This window comes from Dermochelys coriacea, chromosome 12, assembly GCF_009764565.3.
Source record: "Dermochelys coriacea isolate rDerCor1 chromosome 12, rDerCor1.pri.v4, whole genome shotgun sequence".
Classification (NCBI taxonomy): domain Eukaryota; kingdom Metazoa; phylum Chordata; order Testudines; family Dermochelyidae; genus Dermochelys; species Dermochelys coriacea.
Window position 1 is genome coordinate 29,131,491 of NC_050079.1, and position 27,160 is coordinate 29,158,650.

Below are 27,160 nucleotides of genomic sequence, written 5' to 3' on the forward strand. Positions count from 1 at the left end.
TGCCTAGGGGCTAATCAGGAACAAGTCTCTGTTGTGCGAGGCACTGTACAAATAAAGAATAGTAGACTGTCCCCTGTCTGAAAAGAGTTTACACTCTTAATAAAGAAGACAGACAAAGATAAGGGAAAGAGATAGAACCTACAAACAAAGTGATGGTTTGTGAACATCATGCTAGTTTTTTTGTTTGTTTTAGGGTTTTGATCGGAGGAGGACAGGGCAATAGAGAAGATGGAAGGGAGGAAGAAAGAGGGTATGAAGGGCAGGTGGAGATAGAATGAGTTAATGGAGCCAGAATTTCACCCAGAAGATCTTTGTGGGACAACTAAGTTATTTGGCTCCATATGGCTGGAAGTCAAATAACAGATGCCAGCTCCAACTCTTCCAAAGATTCAAACTGATTGTCCAAAATTCAAACTATTGTATAAATCCTAAATCCAACTCTAGAAGACCAAACTTGTTGCAATAAACACAGCGGACAATTGCAGTCATCTAGAGATGACGCTAGGCAAGGTGCTCTAACATTGTTATGTAAACTGTCTCATCATTACTGGAGCCCAGGTACCTCAAAGCAAGGGTATGGGCTAATTTATCAACATTTGTGCTCCAAACCTGAAAAATATCTATGAAAGCACATAACTATAAGATCATGTAGGTGCATCAATTAAAGTATAGGTTGACAGCAAATACGTAAGGAATTTTTCCATCTCATTTTATCCTCTAATGAAGACCATTGTGAAAGCAAAATCTGTTAGGTGCTTGTTGCTGGTTACCAGGTTATACAAACCTCTATCAGAACATCTTTTGTGAAGAAGATGTGCAAGATATTTAATGCAAATGATACTTTTTATACAATTTCCCTTACTAAATGTGTTCAAAGAATGTTAAATATGTACATAAACTAATCTTCCAGTTGGCTTAACATCACTATAAATGAATTATAATAATATATTCCTTCATTTCAATATATATTGACATTAATAAACGTGGAATAATAAAAGACACATCTTATACTTGAAGATTAATTGATTATTTGATTTCACCTGGCATTTTAGGGTTGTTCCAGAGCCTACTCCAGTGAGCTTTGTTTCAAGCACTTAGTTGATAAAGACTGAAAAGTATAAGAGAAGAGCTGCTTGCATTTGGATTTTTTTTCTGTGTTATTTCAGGGCTTTCTAATCTTATCTTCTCTTTTTGCTGAAGCACTAAATACAATTTAAAAATCATTTTTCTGATGGAAAGAAATTGTGAAGAAAAGTGTGTCCAAGGAAAATAATCGTTCTCCATTTTTCTGGTAGCTTGCTTTCACAAAACACTCTTTCATGAATAACCCTTTGGGAATAAGGATTTAAGAATCTTTTTAGTTCAGTTCAACAACTGAGTTAAAATGCAGTTGTAAGATTTTTGGTAATGCTGTCAATTAAAAACATTATCTCAGATGAAACTTGCCAAATGTGTTTAAGTCATTTTTTAAACACCCATCACTTTCTGAAAATAAGCTGAAAGGAAGTAATGCATGAAAATAAGTAGCTAGATTTAAAAATATATTATTGCTTATCCTTCATTTGCTCTTTGATCTAATTGGTTAAGGACATTTAGTGTTTGTTCATTTTGGCTCATAATAGATCTGAAGACATTTACATTTAGAAATAGGGATTTAAATATATAAAACAGCTGCTTTTTAAATAGAAAGTCTAATTATGCCTATGATTACATTCAATTTTGATTAGTATGCATACAAGTGCTTACTCTCCTTGTGTATTCAAGCTGAGATATGGATCGCTGGAGCTAAGATTAAAGTACAAAAGAATAACTTGAGAAATGCATGACTAGACCAATGCAAAAAGTAAATGCTGGTTTTTATTACTACTATTACTACTAAAATGCTTATTTTTCATTTTAGCTACACACAGACTTGGATCCTGGAAGCAGCAAAATCAAGTATATCCTGTCAGGAGATGGAGCTGGGACAATCTTTGTGATCAATGACAAGACTGGAGATATTCATGCTATGAAAAGACTTGACCGTGAGGAAAAGGCAGAGTACACACTAACAGCGCAAGCAATTGATAGGGATACAAACAAACCTCTGGAACCACCTTCAGAATTCATCATTAAGGTTCAAGACATCAATGACAATGCACCAGAATTTCTTGATAGCCCATATCATGCCACTGTTCCAGAAATGTCCATTGTGGGTATGTACGCCTAAACATATAAAGAGCTTTGAAAAGTCACACTTTAAAATAGCCCAGTACACCAACGATGAAAAAAAATATTTATTTAATTCCTATTTCATTTTTTAAATCCTTTCTTGATCAAAGTGCTCAACTGCAGGACAATAGGTTGAGATCCTCAGTAATACGAAAATGAGTTATATTCAATTGACATTCTTTGCACAACAATACTTCACTGTCCCAAATTTATAGTCTGTTTATGATGTTGTGGAGCAATGTTACTGAGGAGGATTTATCAAGATGTATTCCAACATGCCATTCTAATCCTATTTTGCTGATGTTTAATTATTGGGTTGTGTGTATTTGTACACAGATGTAGCACTTACAATATGTGGACACATACTCATTTATTTTCCTCCACATATAACTATAATCAGCCAAAAACATGAAAATGAAAGATGTTATGTCTGGAAACTGATGGTGGGCTTAACCACTTATCCATATGATCTGAAAATGAGGGAGTTAGTATGGGCAAAGAGAGAAAGCTAGGAAGAAGAAGATGAAGGGAATAAATGTGGTTGAAGGAAAGAAAAATACTTGCAAAACGTACTTGTTAATAGAGTGTATTGGTAATGTGTTCATTTATATTTATAAACTGGAGCAGGTACAGAGAAGGGCTACTAGGATGATCCGAGGAATGGAAAACTTGTCTTATGAAAGGAGACTTAAGAAGCTTGGCTTGTTTAGCCTAACTAAAAGAAGGTTGAGGGGAGATATGATTGCTCTCTATAAATATATCAGAGGGATAAATACAGGAGAGGGAGAGGAATTATTTAAGCTACTACTATTTTCTGTAGTATCTGGCTGGTGAATCTTGCCCAAATGCTCAGGGTTTAGCTGATCGCCATATTTGGGGTCGGGAAGGAATTTTCCTCCAGGGCAGATTGGAGAAGCCCTGGAGGTTTTTCGCCTTCCTCTGTAGCATGGAGCACGGGTCACTTGAGGGAGGCTTCTCTGCTCCTTGAAGTCTTTAAACCACAATTTGAGGACTTCAATAGCTCAGACATAGGTGAGGTTTTTCGTAGGAGAGGGTGGGTGAGATTCTGTGGCCTGCGCTGTGCAGGAGGTCGGACTAGATGATCAGAATGGTCCCTTCTGACCTTAGTATCTATGAATCTATATTCCTTCATATGTCTTTTTGTGTACGTCTTGGATGGGGATATGTTTGTTTCATTGTATAATTCTGGTGCACATTTTGTTTTATATATCTATATCTGCAGCTGTCTAGACATATACCTGTACGTATAGGTAGAGAGATACAGACACCTAGGAATATACTGAAATTCAGTGTGTGGTATCTTACTCTGAGAGTAGGCCCATTGAAACCAATGCGACTAATTGCAGAGCACTCAGTGTGAGTGAGGACATCAGAATCGGGCCATAGAAAATAAACAATGATTTCTAAGATTTACCCATATTAAACTGAAAGTAATGTGGTTTTTGGCAATTCTTGTACTCTATGGCTGTCCAGGCAAGATATACATAGATGCTCACTTGAAGGCATGCCAAGCCTCTTTACAAACACAATAGTGCCCTGTCAAAGAGTTTGGAAAACAGCATTCTGTTCTATTGCAGTCTTTCTCACACATATGCACGATATATGGGGCTAGAACTGTCATCTTCCTGCAATTCAGTACAATTAGTGGTATGAGGAACTTTTCAAATCTAACTGCAGCAGACCCAGTAGCACTGGCATAGTTACAGTAGGGTTTGCATGTCAATTATAATTCTTCTCCAGATTTTGATGTCTTGGTTGCTTTGAATCACTTCTACTGAAATTGGTAAATGCGTTTTCAGCCTGAATGTCTATTCCTTTACCAAAACACATTTAATATGCTAAGCCGTTTTAATTGTATAGTAGCGCAAACATAATGTAGACCTGGTTTCAGATAATATTTTTGCCAAGCTCTAGGCAAGAAAATGGCTTAATTAAATTAAAAGGGGGAGGGACAAGAAAGAAATTGTAGGCTAATCTTTATATGAACTGGACCGACTAGGCATTCCAATGGAAAAACTAGAAGGGAAACACAAAGATATGCCTGCAGGAGGGAAATGGCTCCTGAGCATTAATTCTATTATTAAGAATAATTTATATAGCCCATAATGGTATGCAGCACTTTAGAAACATAGATTAAGACATCACATGATTCTTGTTCAAGGAAGCTTCAGTCTAAGTAAGACAAGGCAAATCATAGACCGGGCACTGTGTAGCAGATCAGGTGAAGGAAAGCATAGGGGTAACTGATGAGAAGATTTCTGTTTTACCAATGTTACTGTTACTTCTTTGGCTATTCTCCCTCCTTTTAACCAAATAGAAGCTATATCAATACCTATAGTAAATATAAATTATTTTAACTTTTTTAGATATTGTCATGTTTGTTTTAAAATCAGTTTCCATCTCTTTGTTGAAAGAGATGATCTTTAATGAGGCAACTGAGGAGGAAAGAGATGGTGGATGAGAGCAGAGGAAGGGAGAAACTGAGAAGGAGAAAGGCAATGAAAGAGCAGTAAAGTGAAAGGGTGGGAAAAGCATATGGGATTAGGTACAAATGAAACTAGCGATATGATAAAGAACAGACAATCAATGGAGAGAGAAAGGAGCATGTGGGGAGAGTGACAGGATTGGTAAATGAAATCAGCAGTGAATTTTAGACAGACTTGAAGAGGGAAAGGTGAGAGACAGGAAATCTGGACAGTAGAAGTCTACAGTAATCAAAGCAAGAGAACAAGTATATGGACAAGAGTTTTAGCAGATGGGATTACGAAAAAAGATGTTTTAGGGAGATGTTAAAGAAGATGTGATAGGACTTTGCAAAAGATTATATATGGAGGTTATAGGAGATGAGACCAACATTGGTATCAAGAATGTTAACCTCGAAGACATGAAGGAGAAGAGAGTTACAATGAAGACAGAGTAGGGACGGTACAGTGTCTCATTCCCTCCGTGTGCTAGAAGCACAGAGAGACACAATTGCTCCTGAAATTCCCATTGAGGTGGGACAGCTCTGCCCCTGAACTTACCAGGCCTAGGCCTAGGCCTCTTCTGTCTGGTACAACATGGCCCATAAACATAGTATTTTCAAATGGTATAGTTAATATTCAAACCCTTAATAACAACAACCACCAAGGTGAAAACAAGCCATAAGTCATCTCAAAAGAAGGCTTGGATTTAGAGTTACCATATGATTTGTGCATTCCAATGTTGTTGAATGAAGCAGACAGGAGGACAGTGTATGGGTCTAAATATCCCTACGCCTTATATTTTTTCTTTACGTAGCATTCCATGGGATGTACTTTGTTTTCAACCTATTACTCCAAAAAAGCACCAACAGCAAATACAAACCTTAATTCTGAGCTGCCACTCCTGAATCCAGAGCATGTATCTCACTGAATTATGTGGATGATGAATAATTATAAAATTAATGCAGCATACGCAGTTCTTCCTGTTAACCTGTAATGTGACTAAAAGTCAAGGCTGACATCTTGAAGGCAAGAACATTGCTGCTTTACCAATGTTACCGTTACTTCTTTGGCTAGTCTCCCTCCTTTTAACCAAATAGAAGCTATATCAATACCTATAGTAAATATAAATTATTTTAACTTTTTTAGGTATTGTCATGTTTGTTTTAAAATCAGTTTCCATCATCTATCAATATGTAGGGGAAAGACTGACGACTTCTTCTTCTTCTTCTTCTTCTTCCAGAGTTAGAGATTATTATTTTTTGCTGTGCTCTCGGTATTTTGCTTCCATTTTCCACTTCATTCCCCTTTAAGAGAACTCCACCCACCCATGCTTTTCTATTTCAACTGTGTGATACTTTCCACTAACACAGTCCTCACTAAGGTAGTGTTTTCTTAGGGTGACCAGATAGTAAGTGTGGAAAACTTGGGACTGTGTGTGAGTGTGTGTGAGAGGGAGAGAGAGAGAGAGAGAGAGAATGTTCTGAGACTGGAGAGGAACTCATATAGTATGTGTAGTGCTTATGCAATGAAAATACTATACAAGTCATTTCATTTCTGGAGAGCTGGAGAAAGTAACACACAAGATACAAGTGAATACACATTAATTTCTCTAGCATTCCAAAACTAACTCATCCCTCTTTCACTGAGATTCAGACATAGTGTAGCTTTTCAAACATAATATACGCAGCTGATATATCTTATATTGCTGCATGTTATAATTTCTCGTTTGGCAGCAATGTGGTGGGCACTATAAAAAAACATTGTCCCAAGGTGCTAACTATATGAATAAGTGCATGGATAGTAAAGTTGACATGCACTCGTGTGTGTGTGTGTGTGTGTGTGTGTGTGTGTGTGTATAATATATCATGTTTGTGGGGAAGCTGGAACTTTGCACATGCAAACCGTCTCTAGAAATCATGTACACCGCATGTATACATGCATTTACATACGTAATCAGTATGAACACATGCATCTGTTGTATATGAATGATGCTGGAAAATCCTGTTTCCCTGCAATGACTGTTTGCAGGACCTTCCTGCAGCAAATGATGCCAAAGCAATCTCTATTCCAGTTTTATTTCCTGTAGGAATGATGCTGACTTTTCAGCCTGACTTTTCTGCATACTCTTGCATCTGCACAAACAACACACACTGAATGGTGTGCACAGTCACAGTGTTCAGGAAAATTTGAAATCATTCTCTTTTTTCTGAGGAAGGAGTGGGCTTTATGCTCCAGAAAAAGCCCTGAGGAGCACACACAATTCACCCTTACCTCAACCCACAGTTTCCTGCCTTTCAGCTCTGCCACAATAATCATCCTTCTAGTCCATCTCAGTCTCCCTCCCTCTTCGGTGAGACTGAATGTTCTGTACAGTTTTAATATTGCTTTGATCTCCTGAGGAGTCAAGGGTGAGAAGGCAGGAGGAAGTTAAATTTGAATGCCTGTCTCCAGTGTGGCAGCATATGGTAGCAGGGCTGCTCACAGGAATGCACTTGGGAAGTAGGAAATAACTTGCTTTCAATGGCATTTAAGCTGCATTCTGTACAGATATGTTTAAAGCATCATGAGACCTAAAGGGACACGTTTTGGAAGAGGACCCAGGTAAGAACCCCTAGAAAGAGATCCAGATAAGTATGGGGAAGAAAGGTGGAGTACCCAGTGGTTAACTTGTTTTTAAATTTGCTCCTGAACTTGCATCCTCTGTGTAACAGCCAATAAGGATGCCATAACGTACAGATGAGTGAGCCAGCGCAAAAAAAAATAGAAGAATCAGGTCAAACTGAACTGATCCCATGGTGTATAATTGAAAATACCTGGATAAGTCCCCCTTCTGTGCTTCCTTCTCCTCAACTGTTGTCAGTTCTGTGGTGGTATTCAGGGAAGGAACAGTGAGCTAGGCTCCATAGTTCTGTTTTGAGCAAAGGGTGCTTAGAGGTCTGCTAATGGTCTGTGGCAGAGGTTCAGGAGAATAAAAAGATGCATTGAATAGAATGACAGATATGCTGGTGCAAGGAAGAAGGTGAGACAGAAGAAAGAAGGAGACTGGAAAAGTGAATATTCATAATTTTTGGCTAATTTCAGACAAACATCCAAACATTTCATGGATTATCTGACCTAAACCTCCAACTATTAGAAAGTTCCCCATCACTTGTCATAATAAAACACAGTACATAGTGTGATGCAGCATGGCAGTGCACTAAAAATAAATTGCACCTGCAATGCGTCAAAAAATTGAGTGAGTGAATTATTTTAAAATAATCCAACTTCTCTTTATTATGATGCTTCTCAAAGATTCCTTTCTTGGTAAATGTCTTTCTTGGAAAAGAGTTTGGATTTTCAGTTTAGTATTTGCTATTATTGCAGTTTTAATCTGAATATATCTGCTTTCTTTGGGCCAAAATCTGCCCCCAGTTGCACTACTGTATATCAGGAGTAATTTCAATTAATTTGGCCATCTGTTATTTCACATGTACAAAACAGACATATTTCACATAAACAAGCATATAAAAGGCATGTGGTACACTCTGTGTGTGTGTGTGTTGTGTATGTGTTTCTGTTTCCCTTTCTCCCAAAGGTATTAATTCTATTCGAGTTACAAATTGTTTGCCAAAAGGGATAAAATGTGCTGTAAGTCATCAACATCCCAAGTGTGGTATAAATAATGATGAAGTAACTTGGTAAATTGTAAAGTTGTGATAAAAACCCAAGATGTAATATTATCAAGTCCCACCACACTCTCTTGCTCTTCCCTCCCTCCCACCCATACAGATAGATAGATAGATAGACAGATAGATTTTTAAGACACTGTGCATGACTGTTAAATCAATGATAGTCGGTCACAAAAATGTTGACTAAAAGGACTATATTACTAAGGTCAACTACAAAGTAGCCCAAAGGGTAAACTCAAAGGTAGTGCAAAAGCTCAGGAAAAAAAAGTCGATGTTGTAAAATATGGCTACAATGTAACTAACAGCTGTTAGAAAATGTTTCTCTTGTTCCATTACTTGCTTGATTACTTGTGCATAATCAACTTCTTGAACTCTGGCACCAAGGAGTCATTTAAATAAGAGATTTTTTTCAAGAAATGGAAATAATATATATCTTTCATGTATATTGTGAATAACCTCAATGGAGCTTATGAGAATGAAAGGTAGATAGGCAATAATAAGCATGAGAGAATCAGTTAGGATACAAAAGGCAAAAACAACACCACACGTTCTTGACCAACATTTTAACTTTTATAAAGGGGTTTTTGGGGGGGGGAAGAGGAAACTATTGATCACCTTTTTTAAAAAAAGTTGTAATTTCTTTTGTACTTTTGTACTTCTTGGTTTCAGTCACCTTCAGAAGGAGCTTATAATCGGAGGGTGTATTCCTACCAACAATTTCACTAGAGAGTATACTGCAAAGTACTGCAAGTAGTCCCACAGACATCAAGGAGAGCTGCTTCAATCCAGGGCACTCCGCAAAGTAGCTAGCACTGCTGGTATTTGCAGGATTATGCCCTTAGGCCTTGTTTACACTAGGAAATTAGGTCAGTATAACTATATCATTCAGGGGAAGTGAAAAATCCACACCCTAAGCAATGCAGTTAAACTGACCTAACCCCCGGTGTAGACAGCACTGGGGTCAACAGAAGAATTCTCCTGTCGACCAAGTGACCACCTCTCAGAGAGGTGGAGCACCTATGCTGAAATGTGTGTCCCATAGATGTAGGTAGTGTCTTTGCTGAAGTGCTACTACTGCATTATTGCAGCTTTTTAAATCTAGACAAGCCCTTAGCCTTGATCTCCATCAATACAAAAACTCCCACTGACATAAATGGGTGCAGAATTGAGCCCTAAAAAATAACTATGCAAAGAACTGGGTGAATAATTTGTAATGATTTATTAGGGAAAAGTTGCCTCTCTTCCTGTCTGTGTATGGTCTGCAGTTTCTCGGATATATTTGTTCTTCCAGAGGATACACTGTGCAAACTGCCTGCACACCAGAATAAGGGGTCAGAGAAGAGCAAACTACACTTGCAGGATTTGGGGGAGAAATTGCCTCCCAGAGTTCCTTGGAATGCTGCTGCTACATCTTCCCATCAGGTGCTGTGTACTTCTCCCTGCATGCTGGTCCTGCCCAACAGGCTGGGTGGAGGGGCATGGCCACACACTCTTTGAGGCAATGTGCACTTCCGCATTGTTGGCAGGGCTGCTTGTGTTCCTTCCTGATTCTGTGCCCCTATGTACAGGTCTGTCAGAATCTGTGCCCAAGATAATTTCTGCAGAGATTCTTGTCTCTAGATCAGTGGTTCCCAAACTTGTTCCTCCACTTGTGCAGGGAAAGCCCCTGGCGGGCTGGGCTGGTTTGTTTACCTGACGTGTCTGCAGGTTCGGCTGATCGCGGCTTCCAGTGGCCGCGGTTCGCTGCTCCAGGCCAATGGGAGCTGCTGGAAGTGGCGCAGGCCGAGGGACTTACTGGCTGCTGCTTCCAGCAGCTGCCATTGGAGCTGTGAACCATGGCCACTGGGAGCCGCGATCGGCCGAACCTGCAGACACGGCAGGTAAACAAACCTGCCTGGCCCGCCAGGGGCTTTCCCTGCACAAGCGGCGGAACAAGTTTGGGAACCACTGCTCTAGATCAGTCACAGACAGTTTGTTGCCAGTATTCAGCATTTGAAGTTGAGCTGTGTGTGTTAGGTTTTTTTGCATGCCTAGGTCACATGATATTGTTTTTATTCTGGACTGTGTGAACATAACTTTTCAGGTATCTCTATTTTGCAGTTGTAGGTGTGGTTGCAGGACATGTAAACATACCTGAGCTAGCTTTAATCTAGCTAGCACAAATACCATTGTCAATGAAACTGCAGCAACACAGACTTCAGTGCAGACTTGTCACCTAAGCACTCATGTCCCTGGCAGGCTTGTACAGCCCATGGTGCCACAGCTTCGCTGCTGTTGGTACTCATTTTAGCTAGATTAAAGCTAGCTCGATTTTGTCTACATCTGCTACAATCACTCCTCTGATTGCAGTGTAGACATATCCTCTTAGACATGTTGACAAGTTCACTCTTCACAAAGTTTTTTTCAACGTTTTTCCAAATGTCAAATTTTGACAGAAAGAAGGTCAAAATTTGTGACTGAAATATTTGCAAACATTCCATCTCATTTTTCCAAAACCTCTTCTTGTGGCACTAGTGCAGATGCATGGCCAAATCTTATTGGGAGAAGACAGAGATGAGAGGTAGTAAGCCAATCTACATTACTGCCCAAATATTGAGACTCTAGTAAGTACCACATGACAAGAGACCTGACTATATTTTGTATTTTCAAATTTTGGTAAGTTTTGACAAATTCTAGTCACAAGGCACCACATCCAAAGTTTGTTTTGTAGATTATCGAAAAATAATCTCATTATGTGATAATATTCCCATAGATGCTTATATTAATGTAATGTAATTCTACCTGCTCCTTTTTTTAATTCATTATTGATAGACATCAGAACTTCCTCCTCCTCAAACTTTGTGGAAGAACAGCCTTTAATTCAGAAGCAGATACAAATTTTACAACTCAGGTCACTCTATGTAATTGACACATTTGAAATTTGGAGAAATCAGATTCATACTCAATTCAGAATCTGACCTTTGTGCCTCAGTCCAAGTTTATTTTAATATTATTATTTTCTTTAGGAATCAGTACCTCTGCCTTTGTTTAACTGCTGAATCTGCAACACTTAATGTTTCTCTGTGAATACAGATGAGCTGTTGCCTGTGGAGCTGAAGTCAATGCCACTTTCTCATGAATCAGCCTGTAGAGGACTGCCGGCTGGATGATTTGACCCTTTCCCTTGAGGCCAATGGTCTCTGTTGCCATATGCTTGCTCTCTGCTGGCCTGAGGGAGCAAGAGTTCTGAATCTGCTCCTGCAACCTGGCTCATATTTGCTGGCGTTATCAGGCTTGTAAAAGACACACACACATACACATGTGCACGGGTGCACGCACATACATACACAAAGAAAACACAGAATTGAAACTGCAAGGTTGTGGAAAATCTCTTATTTTTATAATGTGAAATTTTAAATTAGTGAATTCCTTGTGCATTCAGCAAGGGCTATTTTATTATTGTTTATACATGCGTGTGTGTGTGTGTGTGTGTGTGTGTGTGTACATATGTAATAAATAAAAAAATTATACACTGCACCTACATGAAGCTTCCTTTGTAAGTCAACAAACAATACAGTAATTTTTCTCTTCATGGAAGTATAACTGTGTAGTGATTATCCAATTTTACTTTCTTTGCCTGGGGACCTTGCAATTTCTATGCTTTAGTAGTTCTATATAAAATAGGCAATTCACCTTGTTTTGTATGAGTGCTGATGAAATAGTCAATTGATTAGACAAATGCCATCTTTTAGAGAGTCCTGGACAATAGAGCAAGTATTTTCTTCCTCTTCCACAAATACTATTAATGTTCTATAATAACAGCAATGTCTAAAAGGGAAATGAAAGTAATGTCTAAAAGAAAAGAGAGTTCATTTTAAGAGAAACATAAAATATGGTGAATCCCAGTGCTGCTGCCTATGATGCTACAGACTGTTTTCTCATGCTAACAAATGGTCACTATGGAATTTATAAGCAGCACATGCAGGCTTTTTAACGGCATCATCTTATAAGCTGTAGTTGGATAGAACTGCCAAACTTAAAACTAAAAGGACATGTCCTTTCTTATTACTTTCATGAGTCAAATCCATGCAGTAGGTAACATCAACGAGGACAATTTCCAGAGAGCTTTATCTATCTCAGTATGAAACATTTTACTTTTTTTAAGATCACCACTGTAGGAAGGAAGCATCACAATTCTAAAACAATTAGTTTATGCATATGAAACGGTAAAATATGCAGCATATTAGATTTCACAACCATGCTTCCATTGTTCCTCATTATACAGTTGTAAAATGCGAAGGCTGCCAGCTTGCTCTATTGTCTATGTGCTGTGCAGAAGACAGTTTTCTTCTATGCATAGCAAGCACCTCCAGATCTTAGTTACACTTTTCCAGACAATATATATATTTTCCATTTGCTTCACATTATAAAGGCTCATTAGAAGGACAGATGAGCAATCTGAAAACATTGCTTTGTTGCTGTGTGTGTTCCGGGGTATTTAATTTTTCAAAGAAGTTTTTGACTCATTCACAGGTTTTTTTCCCCCTTATATTAACATTTCTTCCAGTATCATTAGATTTCTAGACTATGTACACTTCAAGTATATTAAAATAAATTACATTTAACATTTGGAAACAGAAATCCAAATTCTACTCTGTTATACTGGTGTAAACCTGGCATGACTACTTTGAGGTCAGGACCTCAAAGCAGCAAAATTCTGCTGATGGAGTTTGAAAAGAGTTTGGTCCAACATTTGTATTCCTTTCATTTACTTTAAAGAAATCATGAAACTAGGGTATATCAGAATAACTTATGGTCATGTCCATGCAGCTGCTGTTATGATTATTTTGATTTTCCATGATTAGACCATTTTTTAAAAAATGTTAGCAATAAAAGTGATTTTTTTTTAGATTGTAAGTTGTTTGGGATAGGGTCTGTCATTTTCTATAGATTTGTAAAGCACCTAGTACCAGGGAATTCTGATATCACAGGCTTTTGGGTACCTCTGCAATATGAATGATAAATAATATTATTAATAATATGAAATTTGCTCATAGCTTTTTGATAGTATGTGTGAATACTTTAATAGCTTTTATAAACTTCAAGGCCATAATGACCAATTGTGATCAAGTCTGACGTCTTGTGTAACACAGGCCATAGAACTTCCCCAAAATATTTCCTAGACCATATCTTTTAGGGGGAAAAAATCCAATATTTTAAAAATTGTCAGTTACCGTGATAAGTTCTCCAAATGGTTAACTCACTGTTAAAATTTTACACTTTTGTCACATATTTCAATTTTGATTTAAAAATGAATTAATATGAAACATACCAGTTTCAGAATGTCTGCTTCTTCCACCACATATATATAGTGTGGGTAGGTATACAATGTGTGTGTGTGTGTGTGTGTGTGTGTGTGTGTGTATACATATATATACACACACCCATACATATACATATACAATATATTATGGAAGAAGCAGATATTCTGAAATCGGTATGTTTCATATTCTCTACAAAATGCTCAGCAAACAAATATAAAAATCATAACAGTGCCACCAAATTACAGCTGCAAAAAACCTCGTAGCTCATTAGTTCATCTTTCTGTCAATATAGGATTTCCTTACAATACACTATCTCATGCTTCATGCAGTACTGTGAAATGTCTCAAGTGAAGGGGCTTCTGCTATTTCCCTTGAGGTACTATTCCACATACTGTTAGATCTTGTTGTGAGGAAGATTCCCCCTCCCCCCCCGTCCAGCCCCGGCATGTTATCCTACATTTTTTTAATTATATCCCATCGATCCTAGTTTTACCCCCCCCTTATACATGACTGAATAATGCCTCCTCTTCATCTCTCAAACAAGGTATTTATAAGGCCATCATCACCCAAGTATCTAAATTGTCTCTTGGTGGTAAAGAAGAATAAGCAACATCTCTTTTGATCCCCCCTCTCTAGGGGTAGCTTGGTACAAGATTGTGCACACAATAAACACTTTAGCTGCTTGTATTCTCTTTCTAGGCCCTTCACAGTCAGTCCCTTCCCACCTGTCATCTCTTACTCACTTTTGAGATGGTGACTCCCATTTTTCAATTGGGCTGGTGCTGTCCTTCACTTTTAAATTTTTTCGATGACTATCTTGGTGTTTTCTCCTAGGCTGTCCCTCATGCTTAGTGGAATTTCCAGTGAATACCTACAAAGCTCCCTGATTATCCTTATTCAAATAGTTCTTTACAACAATCCTTTGCTTACAAAAAAAAATGGTTAGGCCACTGGCGTGCTGAGACCACAGCCTGTTATCCTGACCAATACAGTCTCATTGTTTCCTTGTGTTCTTCTGAACTCCCATGTCTGTCTGTGTCCATCTGTTGTCTGTCTTCTTGTATTTAGAATGTAAGCTACTTGGGGTAGGGACCATCTTTTTGTTCTGTTTGTACTGCGCCTAGCAGCACTGGGTCTATGATGAGGGCCTCTAGGCTCTATGGAAAAGCAAATAATACATAACAAAGTGGTCACACACTTCATAGCTTCTTTAGACAGAAGTAGTTGCAGGCACCAGGGGCTTTGTACGTTCCTCTATTCCACCCCACATGCTCCCTGTGAGCTATCTTCCCACCTCTTCTATTTCAGAAATTCCCCCAGTCTCTCCCCTGTCAGGGGTTTTGTGTGCCCCCAATTTCTCCCTTCCTCTGATACCAGGGTTCTCAATCTGACCCTACTGGTGTTATGTGTTCCCCTGTTTCCCTGCTCCCTCCATTCTAGGTCCCCCCTTCACTCCAGTGGAAAGGATTCTGTATGTGCCCTATTTTTACCTTCACCCAATGTCAGGGGCTTTGGGTATCTCCTTCCCTTATTCCCGTATTCCCCAATATCCCACAACGAGGATTCTGTGTGCCTCCATTCCCTCTTCCCTTATTTTGGAGCCCTCTATTCTTCCTGTGACAGAGGCTGTGTGTGCCCCCATTTTCCCCTTCCCTCATACAAGGGCCCTCCTTTTTACGTCATGGCAGGGGGTCTGTGTGCGCTTCTGTATGTTTCACCCATCTGGCTTTTCTCTGTTTAGGATATTTACTTACTACTACTAATATGTTGCATTTAACACTCCTTATATCTGAGAACTTAAAAAGAAATCAAACATTAATTAACTGAGTCTCTTTACACTGCAAGTATTTTTTACCCATTTCACAGACATGGAAACTGAGATGCAGAGAGGTGCTGTGCACATAAACACTCAGGGTATGAGTAGCACTATGAATGGAACCCAGGAGTCCTGATTTCTAGTCCTTTGCTGTAAATTGTTGGACACACAATTCTATTTAGCATGAATTTAGTATAGTAAAAATAAGAAAGTGTACATATATGAATTAAACATATTGCATTCATGGTGAAACATTAAAAATTTCAAGGAACAAAAAAAGAAGAGTAAGTTCCTTCAGCTTCCAGGCAGCAATAATTTACATGTCAAGAAGTTATACAGGTTTTTATGAGATTATTGCGATGTTATTCAATAAAAAATAGTTACCATGACAACAGCTGTCATTCTACCTGTGAGATTATAGAAAAGAAGGACAATCAGGCAAAGGGTTTATTTGGGAACGAATGCTTATCTGACCTAGTGAATACAAACAGCATGTTGTTTTGACCATCGTTGACTACACAGCCATCATCAGACAGAGTAAAATTCTAGCTGCAGATTTTAAAGCAAAGTGAATCTCATAGAAAACATATCTGTTGGTAAATAGTGGCAAGTACTTTCTTTATGCAAGTATACTGTTAATGCTCAGCTAGAATGGTGATTGGATCTCCTAATCAGCTGGAGATTTCAGCCTGCCGTGGTTTGGGGAGAGGAAAGACTACAGAGGATGTTTTATTTTGGGTTGTTTTTTTTTAAGTCCCAGAGAAACCAAGAAAGCACAATATGGTCTACTAGACTATACTATGGTCACATTTCTATATTCCCCTAACCATTACAATCTTTCAACAAAATGGTTGCTTCATTGAATATGGATTCATGTAAATTTCAGATGCTGACTATTTGTTCAGTCCTCCAGGATATACAAGTTTTATTTTTTTCCATTACACCCATTTCACTGCCACACCAAAATCTTTGCTTTCCTACTCCCCATGGCAGTGTGTGCATTTTTCTTTCTGACTAATATGCAGAATCTGCACCTTGACTTGCACATAAAAAGCATAGCCAAAACAATAGAACAACACTACCCGAGCGTACACATCTTATTTTTATGGAGGCTTTTAATCTTAGTTTGTCAGCAAACAGAAGCCTCCTTACCTAGCTGTATAAAAATATTTTTATCATTAACTGTGTCTCTGGTTGTTAGCATGTGGCAATGGGAACCTATGAAACCTGACACTAACAGAGCGAAACAATCAGCCATGGTTAACAATTAAATCACTTTAGAAGTGTTCATTAATTAAAATCTGTCGAACCTCTTTGCAGTCCACATTTAATCACAATGTCATTAGCATTGCAGAAATGTGTCTCAGGAAAAATGCAGAAAGTTTTAAAATTAACATGCTAATATTTGCCCAGACTTCTATCTAAAAATGTTTTTGTATTACATACGGCAGTATTGGGTATGAACACAAAAAGGAGAATCAGTGATTACGTTGTTAGACTAGATTATATAAAACTGCTAAATTATTATAATTAGGACAACAGCAACTTGGACTATAACAGTGGCTTTCTTGTGAAAATGGCACCATGTCAAATTTATAGTCTCTAGCTAAATTAGTTTGTTGTAGCATTGACAAAGGAACAAACATGCCAAATGCAGTCAAAATTAAACACTAATGGAAAATCCTGGTCTTTTGTTTTCTGGCTAGATTCTGGGACACTAATTTTCAAATGACAAACACTGAGTGCTTAGCTATGCAACCTTGACATTTTCTCAACATGGTGGTAGGATTTTTTTAATGGAAAAAAACATACAAAAATGCATCCATTGCATATGTATATAGCAATATTTATGTATATTTAACATGTAACTGCCTATCAATTGCAGAGCAAATCCTATTGCAAAGTTCATAGTCTAAGTTTCTAGTCTGAGATCTGGGGAATTCTGCTGAGTGGGGAGATGTCTGTGGATTCCACAGCTCATGTACTTGTAGAACTTTCCCATCTGTAGGGTGGTGTGGTGATTTTCATAGCCCTGCCTTCATGTTCACATAGAAGGAAACCACATGGAGTTGGGGTAAGGTAGAATCAGTGAAAGGGGTAATGGGAGGTACCAAAAGCCCTTAGCGTGGGAGGAGGTGTGAGGACAGTTGCAGGTTGTCCCTGAAATAGAGGGGGATGTGAGAGTGGCAAATGGAGCTTGTGTAGGGGACTATGTGGGGTGGGGTAGAAGAATGCAAGGAGTCCCTGGTGTGTGCAGGGAATTCAGTCTACAGAGACAACGATTTGTGTGACCCTCTAGTTATTTTAAACTAGAATCATCTCATATATTTAAAAGTGATATTGGCTTTCTTTTATAATTCAAACTCTAGCTATAATTTACCCAGTGCTTATCAGCTTTGTCATCTTGCAGGATAAGGAGTCTTGCAAGCTTGTCTCATCTACTTCTGCCCTCTTGCACAGATCTGGCCACAGCCCCACCCTCCCAATAGGTTACATTCTGCAGCTGCTGCCCCAAATGACAATGGAGAGAGTGAGAGAGAGATCGATGCACACCCCAATTGGATTAGGCTAAAATAGCAGAAGAGATATTTTCTATTTCTAGGAGAGTGGCAGAAGCTGTAAAATGTAACCTGCTTGCTATGTCAGTAGGTTGTGTGGTCAGACTCTTAGAGGATGTGGCTTGGGCAGGGATAAGATGTAGCTCATTCAGAGAGCAGTTGGAACTTTCACAGGTGCTTCTTACCTCGTGGTTGTGCCTTTTGAATTTTATTACATTGTCTTTAGAAACAAAGGAACAAAACCACGGACTTTTCTGAGAGTTTCTTTTGCCCAAGTTTCTCCTTCTGATGTAGAAAGAAGATCTGAAAGGTTTATTTATTTGTTTAAAAATAGTTTTTCTATTGCTCGTTTAGGAATATCTGGCATGTCAAGTCTGTTTTTTCCTTTCTCAGCTGAGGATCCTTTTTCAGGGATCTTAGAAATATTTGTTCTGAGCTCTCATACCTTAATTGGAAGGTGCATATGTTAAATCTTTAACAAAGGCAGCCTCTGCCCCAAGTGATCATTAGGTATTGGAGCTAAATATGCCATAACAAAAACAATCCATCCAGTTGCAAAATTGCTTCCCTACTCTGTTGATCAGCCTCCTGCCTCATTTCTCTTGTGATATCATAATTTTACCTCTTCTCCAGTCACCAATAGACCTATATTTCTCAAATAAAAGAATAAAAAATAAATAAAAACAAGACATTTTCTCATAGCCCTTATTTATACATCATAAAGAAATAAAAAAGGTCATTAGCCCATTTGATTTTCTTTGCAGGTGACTTTTAAAGTTGATATCTTTTTACCTAATAAAACTAATACACCACTGGCAGAATTGGAAAGGCAGAATATTTTCCAGAGTCACAGGATCTATTCTCTACATCATACCTCATATTTCCTGAACCACATCTCAAGGGATACTACTTCCTTTTAATTCCAAGATGACCTCTGTTGATAGAAATGAGGTGTCCCATCCCCAACACTTTTATTGTTGAAAATGATTTACACAAAGTGTTATATACACTAACAGAGTGAATCACAGAGCAGTTTGTGTCCCTCATTTTGGATCCTTGTCTCACATTGCATCCTATATCTGGGCCTTGGCAGTTGTGAGGTATGCCACACCCATAAATATAGCTCATATTGACACTAATTGGAGATACATGTGCTTACCAAAGGAAATCTTGTCCCATCCATGGCTGTAGAGGACTGCCCTCCTCAGAACTGGGACAGGCAGATCTTAGGATCTTAGCAGAGCTCACAAGCCTAGGGCCTGGAGCAGTCGGCCTGATTTGCCGTACACAAAGGATGGCTCTGCACCAATGTTCCCCATTCTTCCCTCCCCACTAGATGGGGGCCATGACTCTCTTCCTTTGCTAGGGGTTCTGTGGGCTCTCTCATGCCCCTCCTCCCTGCCATTCCCCACTTCTTTATCATGTGTACTTCCCATTTCTTCCTCCACCACATGCCAGGGCTCTGTGTTTCTCCCATATCTGCCTTTTCCCATACCATTGTCATCCATTCTTCTTCCATGGCGGGGGAGGCATGTTATGCTACAGGAGTTTAACCACATGGGAATAACGATTGCCAAATTAAAGTAAATAATTATCAAATGGAACACTGGGTCCAATGATTGGTTGGTTTTGTTTGGGGCAAAAGGGTTCAGGAAAATGTTGTTGTTTCCTTCATAGGAAATGATATTTAAATTAGGAATAGTTGCTCATAGATTCCAAGGCCAGAAGGGACCACTGTGATTATCTGATTCCTGTATAACACAGGCCAGATAAAGTTCTCCCTCCCATGGCTGCAAGTGTCATGTAATGCATTCTGTACGTTTTTACACTCCTGGATTTCTCTGCCATGTCACACATTTCCACAGCCCAGGAGGATTCCTGTGCAAACAGTTGAGCTATGGGAAGGCTGCAGGCATTTGCCTGCTGTGGTGCCATCCTGCCAGATGGGATGTGACAAAGTAGTCTGCCTTCTTCAGAGTAGTGATGGTAAATTCTGTGACTATGTCTTTAAGGGTCTGGGCCCAAGAACATTGCAAGAAAGGTGGGGCAAGACTCTTCTCTCACTCATCCAGTTGGGGAAGAGCTGGGAGAAGAGCACCAGGGCGGACACTAGCCAGAGAACTCTTTGAGGACTGGTGGGGGAAAATGAGCTAGTGAGGGAGAAGTGATCTAAGGCCCTAAAACTAGCTCCAGGAGGAGAGCTGCAGACTCTTGTCCTGACAGAGTGACCATTTGAAGCACAACAGGAAGGGAACTGGGGAAGGTCTCCTGCATTGGGACAAGAGCTGGCCAGGATTCTTACATGGACTCAGTGCAGGGTGATCTGGGGCAATGAAAAAAGCAAGTTACACTTCGTAGAATGACATCATATATCAGACCCCATGAAAGGAGGTATGTGTTTTGATTCAACCTACAATGGGAGGGGAGTGCTGGAGGGGAGTCCCCTGTGCCAAGGCCCCAGGGGAGCCTTCTGAGCAAGCAGCCACTCTATTTCTCCTCTTGGTGCCCACCTTGTTGGATTGAGCAATAGTAAGAGGTCGTGGGGGATTCAGCGCAGACACAAGGCAAGGGACTCAAGGCAGATCACAAGCTCAAGGCAAGGGACTCAAAGTAGGCCACAAGCTCCTTCACTTCCAGTAAGCTGCACCAGGATCACCCTCATCATACACCTCTCTCCCCTCAATGCTCATCCATCCCAGCAACTCTGTGTATCACAACACTCCCATATTCCCTGGGACCCACCCATGCAGCACCTCTAGCTACCGGAGGCAACCTGGCATTCAGCTATTTCCCAGGGAATCATCATTTTCCCCTGAACTCATCCCTATATCCAGCCACCACTTTCCCTCACAGACACCTCCATTAAGCTAGCCCACCAAATAGCCCTCAGACACCCAGGGCCCTCTCCTAGTCACACCGTACCCTAGTCACAGTTGCCAATATTTTTTGTAGTTCCATTTTCTACCCCTGCCGCTGCCTGAGATAATGTGTAGACACTGAAGAGGGTAGATATATGTAAAGTAATTACAAACATGCAAATTAGTCCCTACATAATTTGCATAAAATCTCAAGAGTTGCACAAAACTTGGCAGCTATGAATCTCCTCATATGGGGCAGTAAAGGGGAGCAAAGGGCATGTAAAGAGCAAAGGGAGACCCTGCACTTAGTGTTCCCATACAGGAATCAGGAATAACCTGGGTTCAGCAGCACACAGGGACAAAGAGCAGGCATGAGCCATCATTTCTAGCAATGCCAGCAGACCCAGAGAGGTGGCACATCTTGGTGGATGCTGTTATTCTTTCCCTTGCCAAGCATATCTCAGCTCACAAGAAGCATAATTCAGCCCTCAAACTCTGTCTCGCTCTCTCATTCTCTTTCTCTCTCGATATTGTCTTTTTCGCATATGAATTAGCTTAATTAGTGTCATCATTATTATTTAAAGTCATTCAAAAGAAGTCGCTGCAACAAAACCATGAAGCACATTTGAGTTTGATTTGATGCGGCTTTCTACACAATCAGAAGCCAGAGTGTGGTCTGAGAAGGAAAATGAACAATTTCTTGTCATGTCTTTGTTTATTTTCTTTTCTGGACAGGCTAGTGAAGGCACAATGGCAGCTGGGAAGTGGACCCCCTCAGTGATGGGGAGTCATTTCAGAGACAAGAGATAATGCCTTGACTCTGGCCACATCAAACCATTACTGTAGCTGGAAGCCAAAGAAAAAGAGAGAAAAATCCTTTATATTATTACTTTTCTATGCAGCCACTGTAAGTTGGCCAGATTCTTTCAAATGTGCTTTTTCAAAACTTAAGTGCAACATATTATATTGTATTACTGTATTAACCTTGTATTTCATATCCCTTTGATATGATTCCCTTTGCAAATGCTTGAAGTCTGCATAGATCTAACAGGTAACTTTAAAATGAATTCTATAAAGGAACCTTAAATAATACAACTACTAAAAAGGGTTTTCTTTATCTAGAACATTAGGCTGGTGGCATATTTCTTCTCAAAGCATAATGTTTTGTCTGTGCTCTCTGAATAATGTTTTAAGTCATAACTGATTACTTTTTCATTTTACTGACATCTCTCACTTCATGAATTTCTGTATATATTTAAACAAATTGATTTTTTCATAAAGAAACATACAAATCTCTGGCAAGAACTGAAATGTTAATTAAATATTCTTTTAAACTAGGTACCTTTGTTACTAAAGTAACAGCCACAGATGCAGATGATCCAGTTTATGGAAATAGCGCAAAGCTGGTTTACAGCATTTTGGAAGGACAGCCTTACTTCTCCATTGAACCACATACAGGTAGGTGACCCTGAATTAGGACTCTCCAGGTAACAATATACATAAGAAACAGCATTTTCTGAATATTTCACTCACTGCACTTAAACACGATGTGTACATAGGTGTCTGTCAGCATTAGTCAGGCTGTAATCCATGAGTATCTGATTCATTTCCAATCGTGATCTGATGATGATTTAAAAAAAAGACCCTCTATTAGTGATGCTGACTATAATGCCAAAGCCAATAGTGTAGAAATTACTGAAGCAAAACTCCCATTACTGTATGACTAACAACTGGTTAGGGACTGTATGATTTGGCCTGGGGATTGTAATGAATAGATTATTTTTTTTAATAAAAGACTTTAGAATTTCTGGCTATAGACTGTAAGATTTGGCTTGGGTATTTTAATGAATATACTGTGTGCTTTCATTAAGAAATATTTGTATTCCTTGATTGGATGGATCTGGGGACAGAGAATATGTTTTAGTTGCATGAATTTGACATGGCTTTATTTCTCACCGTTTGCAAAGCCATTAGTAAGTGTCTGGTGATATAGGTCATTTCAAAGAAGTGCTAATAAAGCCAACCCCACATTGTTTATTCTGTTTATGCCACATTTAAAACAAAAAAGCTATTGAGAAATGTTTTGGAGAGATTTGTTCTGTTGTCTTTTTTCCCAATGTTAATTTTCATATTTTTTCATGTTAGTTATTGTAAGTCAGTTGTGCTGGCCTCAGAAGGAGAAGAAACTAAAGTTACCTGAAATAACTTTGCCATTCATAAGTAAAGCAGCCATCTCATGCTTATGTAGATTAAATCTTTCATCAACACCAAAAAGTTCTGTTCAGAAGAAATTATTAGATGATGCTCCTAAATCAGTTAAAATGAGCCCGATTTTTACCTTGCTTGACACACCAATAAATTCCTCTTGGCTTCAGCTAAGTTGCACAAGGAAAACTGTTGTTCATTGATTATAATAAAATGTACAGAAGCACCTGTGAGCCTAAAATAGTGTTTTATGCATATAATATGACAGAGATCGCTCTAATAAAGTGTTTTCATGTGGTCAGAAGAAAAATCAAAAGCAACCATAGCTATAGAACCTTTTGCAGCATGGTTTATTAATACATTGCACGCCTTACGTGAATCTCAGGTCTATGAAAATCTCTTCTGAATGCAGCACAATTAAATTATAGTGATTTCCTGTTGTCAGAGAGAAACATGTCCATTGAATGGCATAGGGCCGTCCCCTCTTCCCATTGAAGAATTTTCTCATCCTAGTTCAAGTACCACTTAGTCCCTATATCGTGCATCCGCATATATGTAGGCAGAGGCCTGACCATGCAGAGTCCCTTCTGGGGCCTTAGAACATATTTGTTGGTTTCTATAATACCTTTCAAACATAAGATATTACAAAATATTATATATAGTAATGACTAGAGTTAGATATATTGGTATATATCTAGTGCAACAAATGTAGCATTCAGTGTGTTCTGTGCTTCAGACACCCAAATCTTTCAGGAAGAAAAATAGTTTAAAGTGGTCCAGGAGGTAATAGCTATAGGGTAATATAATAAAATGAAATAAAGGAAAACTTAGTTTGAATATTGAGGCGGGGGAACCCATATCTAACAGTGAGATCTTTTATACTGTGAAATTATTATCAAAGTAAAGTAGTAGAATTCCCATTGCTGGAAATATTTGAAAGACCTGGTAAAGCACTAGAAAGTAAACTGTACAGAACAATATAGCTTTAGTCAGAGAATGCATTAGAAGACTTAATAGGGCTTTTTGATCACCAATTTCTTGGATTCTCCAAGGAGCAGCCTGATGCACATGTTTATAATTCCTTTAGCTGTTCTCAAGAGCTGTGTAAAACTAGCAGCTTTCACAGAGGAGCTGAAAAGTGTTTTGTTTATCCAAGGTGAAGCTCTTTCATTTATTTCATTCAAAATGACCTTCATGGCAAAAATCCCAAACCTAAAATGTTATGAATTTGCCCTAGGTTTATTATTTGTATTTCAATTATTTTTTTTTTACCTATATTGGCTCTTTTTCTTTCTGGAAAAAATGCTTAATACAAGAAATGACAATTTATCTCCCAGGAAAGCAGATGTTTATTTTCATGAAAGCCAGTAAAATCTCTGAGGATTGTTTGAGAACCTACAGATCATGATTTTTCTCCTGTTTCATTAGTATTACATTTCCCCACCTCATTTCCACTCATCAACAGTGCTATCAGTAGCAGTTCAGTGAGCATAAAAAGGTGATAAATCAGTTCTGTAAAATGCATTAACTCATATAGGGTTCAATTGTGACAGATCCTGAGTAAGTGGCAGCATACAGTTGTGCTGCCACAGAAGTAGTCCCACAGGCAATATTGTGACCCATAGTCCGGGTCCAGGATTCCTCCTTACTCTATGGGAGAAATAATTTTCCCCAGATTTAAGTTTGGCCCAGATTGTATCCCCTTCATCACCAGGACATCTGATCTGGCTCACATGTTGTGGGGGAGGAGCCAAAACTCTACCCTTTCCCTGCCCACTTCCTCCTGATCTGTGTGGAAAGAGGAGTGACCCCATGGATGCTGCTCTGTGACTCATGTTGCTATGTATAATATGGGCTGTCAGCACAGAGGAGTGAGAGGGTTCCTTTCTACTCCTGTACACCAGTGCATACCAGATCAGATAATCCTGTCTTTAAATTTTAAAACAAATTGCAGTGTCATGCTGGGGAGTTATTGCGGGTAGATCCTAGAGGAACCATGAGCCATACTGAATATTAAATCATAGAAATGACATCTACATAACCTTGTTGTCTAGAATATAAAATGGTTAAACAAATACTCATTGACAGAAAATTTATCTGGCACATCAAAAGTGAGTACTAGCCTTATAGAAACTGCAGCCTTGCACAGTTACTGGATGAAATGGATTATTCAGGTAGACTAAAGGTTTACAGTCACGAGGCTTCCAAAGAGTTGCACTGTTTTCAGAAACTGATGAGGAAATATGCAGCAAATTTTCCTGATAATCTGAGCATCTGGGAGTAATAGAATTGATAATGCCTGATACACACCAGGGACACTTTTATGGGTTGTTACATTCAGTCTCAGAAAGCCAATAGTAATAGATCAAATATAGTTACAATTTCCTAGCAGTTTGTGGCATTGTAAATTTCATCTTCTCGAGGTAGCAATGCATAAAACATACAAATGGCAGTATTCTCTGTGCATTTCTGGAGTTCAGCAACTTTATAATTTAAATAGTAAAGCTTAAAAATTAACATTAGCAGGTGAAGTGGGGGGAGGATGCATATTAACAAAGACAAAAAGTCTGGGTCTTCAGAGAAGCAAGCAGAATTAAAGTAGACATCCTGGGCTCTTTCTTATATGTGTCTAATCTTAGAAATCTGAGAGCCTCACAACTAGTATTTTTTCCCTTGCTAAATAGGCTAGGACAATGTATTCCTAATACCCTAAGCATGGGAATATTTGTGGTAGTTTAACTCCTGAGAGGTGTTCAGATGCAATGGTGATAGGGCACTAATATAACAACTTAGATTAGTTAGACTAGGATCTTGTCAGAAACAGGTGTAAAAATGAAGGAAACCTTCAGAAGGAGGCAATTTCAAGTAGCGTAGCTGATTTCTGTTTTTTCCTCTGGGGTTCCATTTTCATACATCCATATGAAGTGCAGGAGCTTTCCACATATAATACAGATATTTGTGCATTCATATTATTTCTACAATTCTGTGCCACAGATAAAAGCATCCCTGTATGAATGGATGAATATAAAAATGTGAACTACTTAAAAATCCATATTTATATTTTCCATCCCTCAGATGTTGCAGTAAATATTTTCTGAGATGACGGTCTTTTGAAAATTTTAGTCCAGATTCCTCCCTGTGGTGACGCGAGCACCTAGTGCGGTGTTAGAATGAAGGTGGCTTGTTGCCTCCTCTATTCAGGTTCAGTTTCTGGCACAGGCTAGATTTATTCCTCTGTTACAATGACCCCTATAGTTATTATAAAATTATAGAACTGATAGGACCTTCCCTAGTTACATCATCTCCTGCTTCCTTCCTCCTCTGGCCCACCCCAGCCCTGGAATACCCTCGTACACTGGGCACCACAGCAGAGATGCTTAAGCGCAGGGAGACTTGTCTCTTTGCCTTCTGTACACTGTAGAGGCCTGCTGTGGCTGGGGATATTCTTTGGGAAGCCTTAGGGCTGCCTTGCTTCCTCTTTGCACCTGCCTACCTGTCATAAATGGGCTACAGGATCTTGTTGAATCAAATTCTTAGTCAAGACTCTGACACTGGTTTTCAGTTTGTTTGCCACGTTTCTGTGTAGCTGCATGTATAGTCATAAGTATTGGTAGAAGACCCATGCTTAAAACAGTCATTTTCCATTACCTTTTACGGAAAATGCATTTTCATATAGTATTTCTCAAGTTATGATTTTCAAACTCTGTTATGTAGGTTATAGTGCACATCCCAGAAAGTAATCCAGTAATTATCTTTCCATTAAATGTCATTGTCACAGTTTGAGGAGAATACTTTCTGGATATAATTCTCTCCTCCTTTCCACCTGCATGGTTTTTTCTACAGATGAGTTTTAACAGGGCTGTTAATTCATAAGTTAGAGAGGAAAAATAAATAAATATTTTTTTTAAAATGAAGATTTTGTATGACACCAAGTTATGACACCAAATTAGTGATATAACTCTCACTGGACTAAATAACTGTCACCTCCATAAATCAAAGCTATAGCATGTCAGACAGATATGGAGCTATGGCTTAATTTTTCCAATGTTTGGTGT

General features: G+C 38.9%; 1 protein-coding gene across 2 annotated transcripts in view; it reads left to right on the plus strand.

The window, feature by feature from the left end:
- CDH8 (cadherin 8) overlaps positions 1–27,160 on the plus strand; it is a 206,849-nt gene that overhangs the window by 85,314 nt on the left and 94,375 nt on the right. For both annotated transcript variants that reach the window (XM_038368728.2, XM_038368730.2), the window contains exons 3-4: positions 1,901–2,195; positions 22,239–22,358. In XM_038368728.2, the coding sequence (XP_038224656.1) occupies positions 1,901–2,195; positions 22,239–22,358 (415 nt within the window). The remainder of the gene's footprint in view (positions 1–1,900; positions 2,196–22,238; positions 22,359–27,160) is intronic.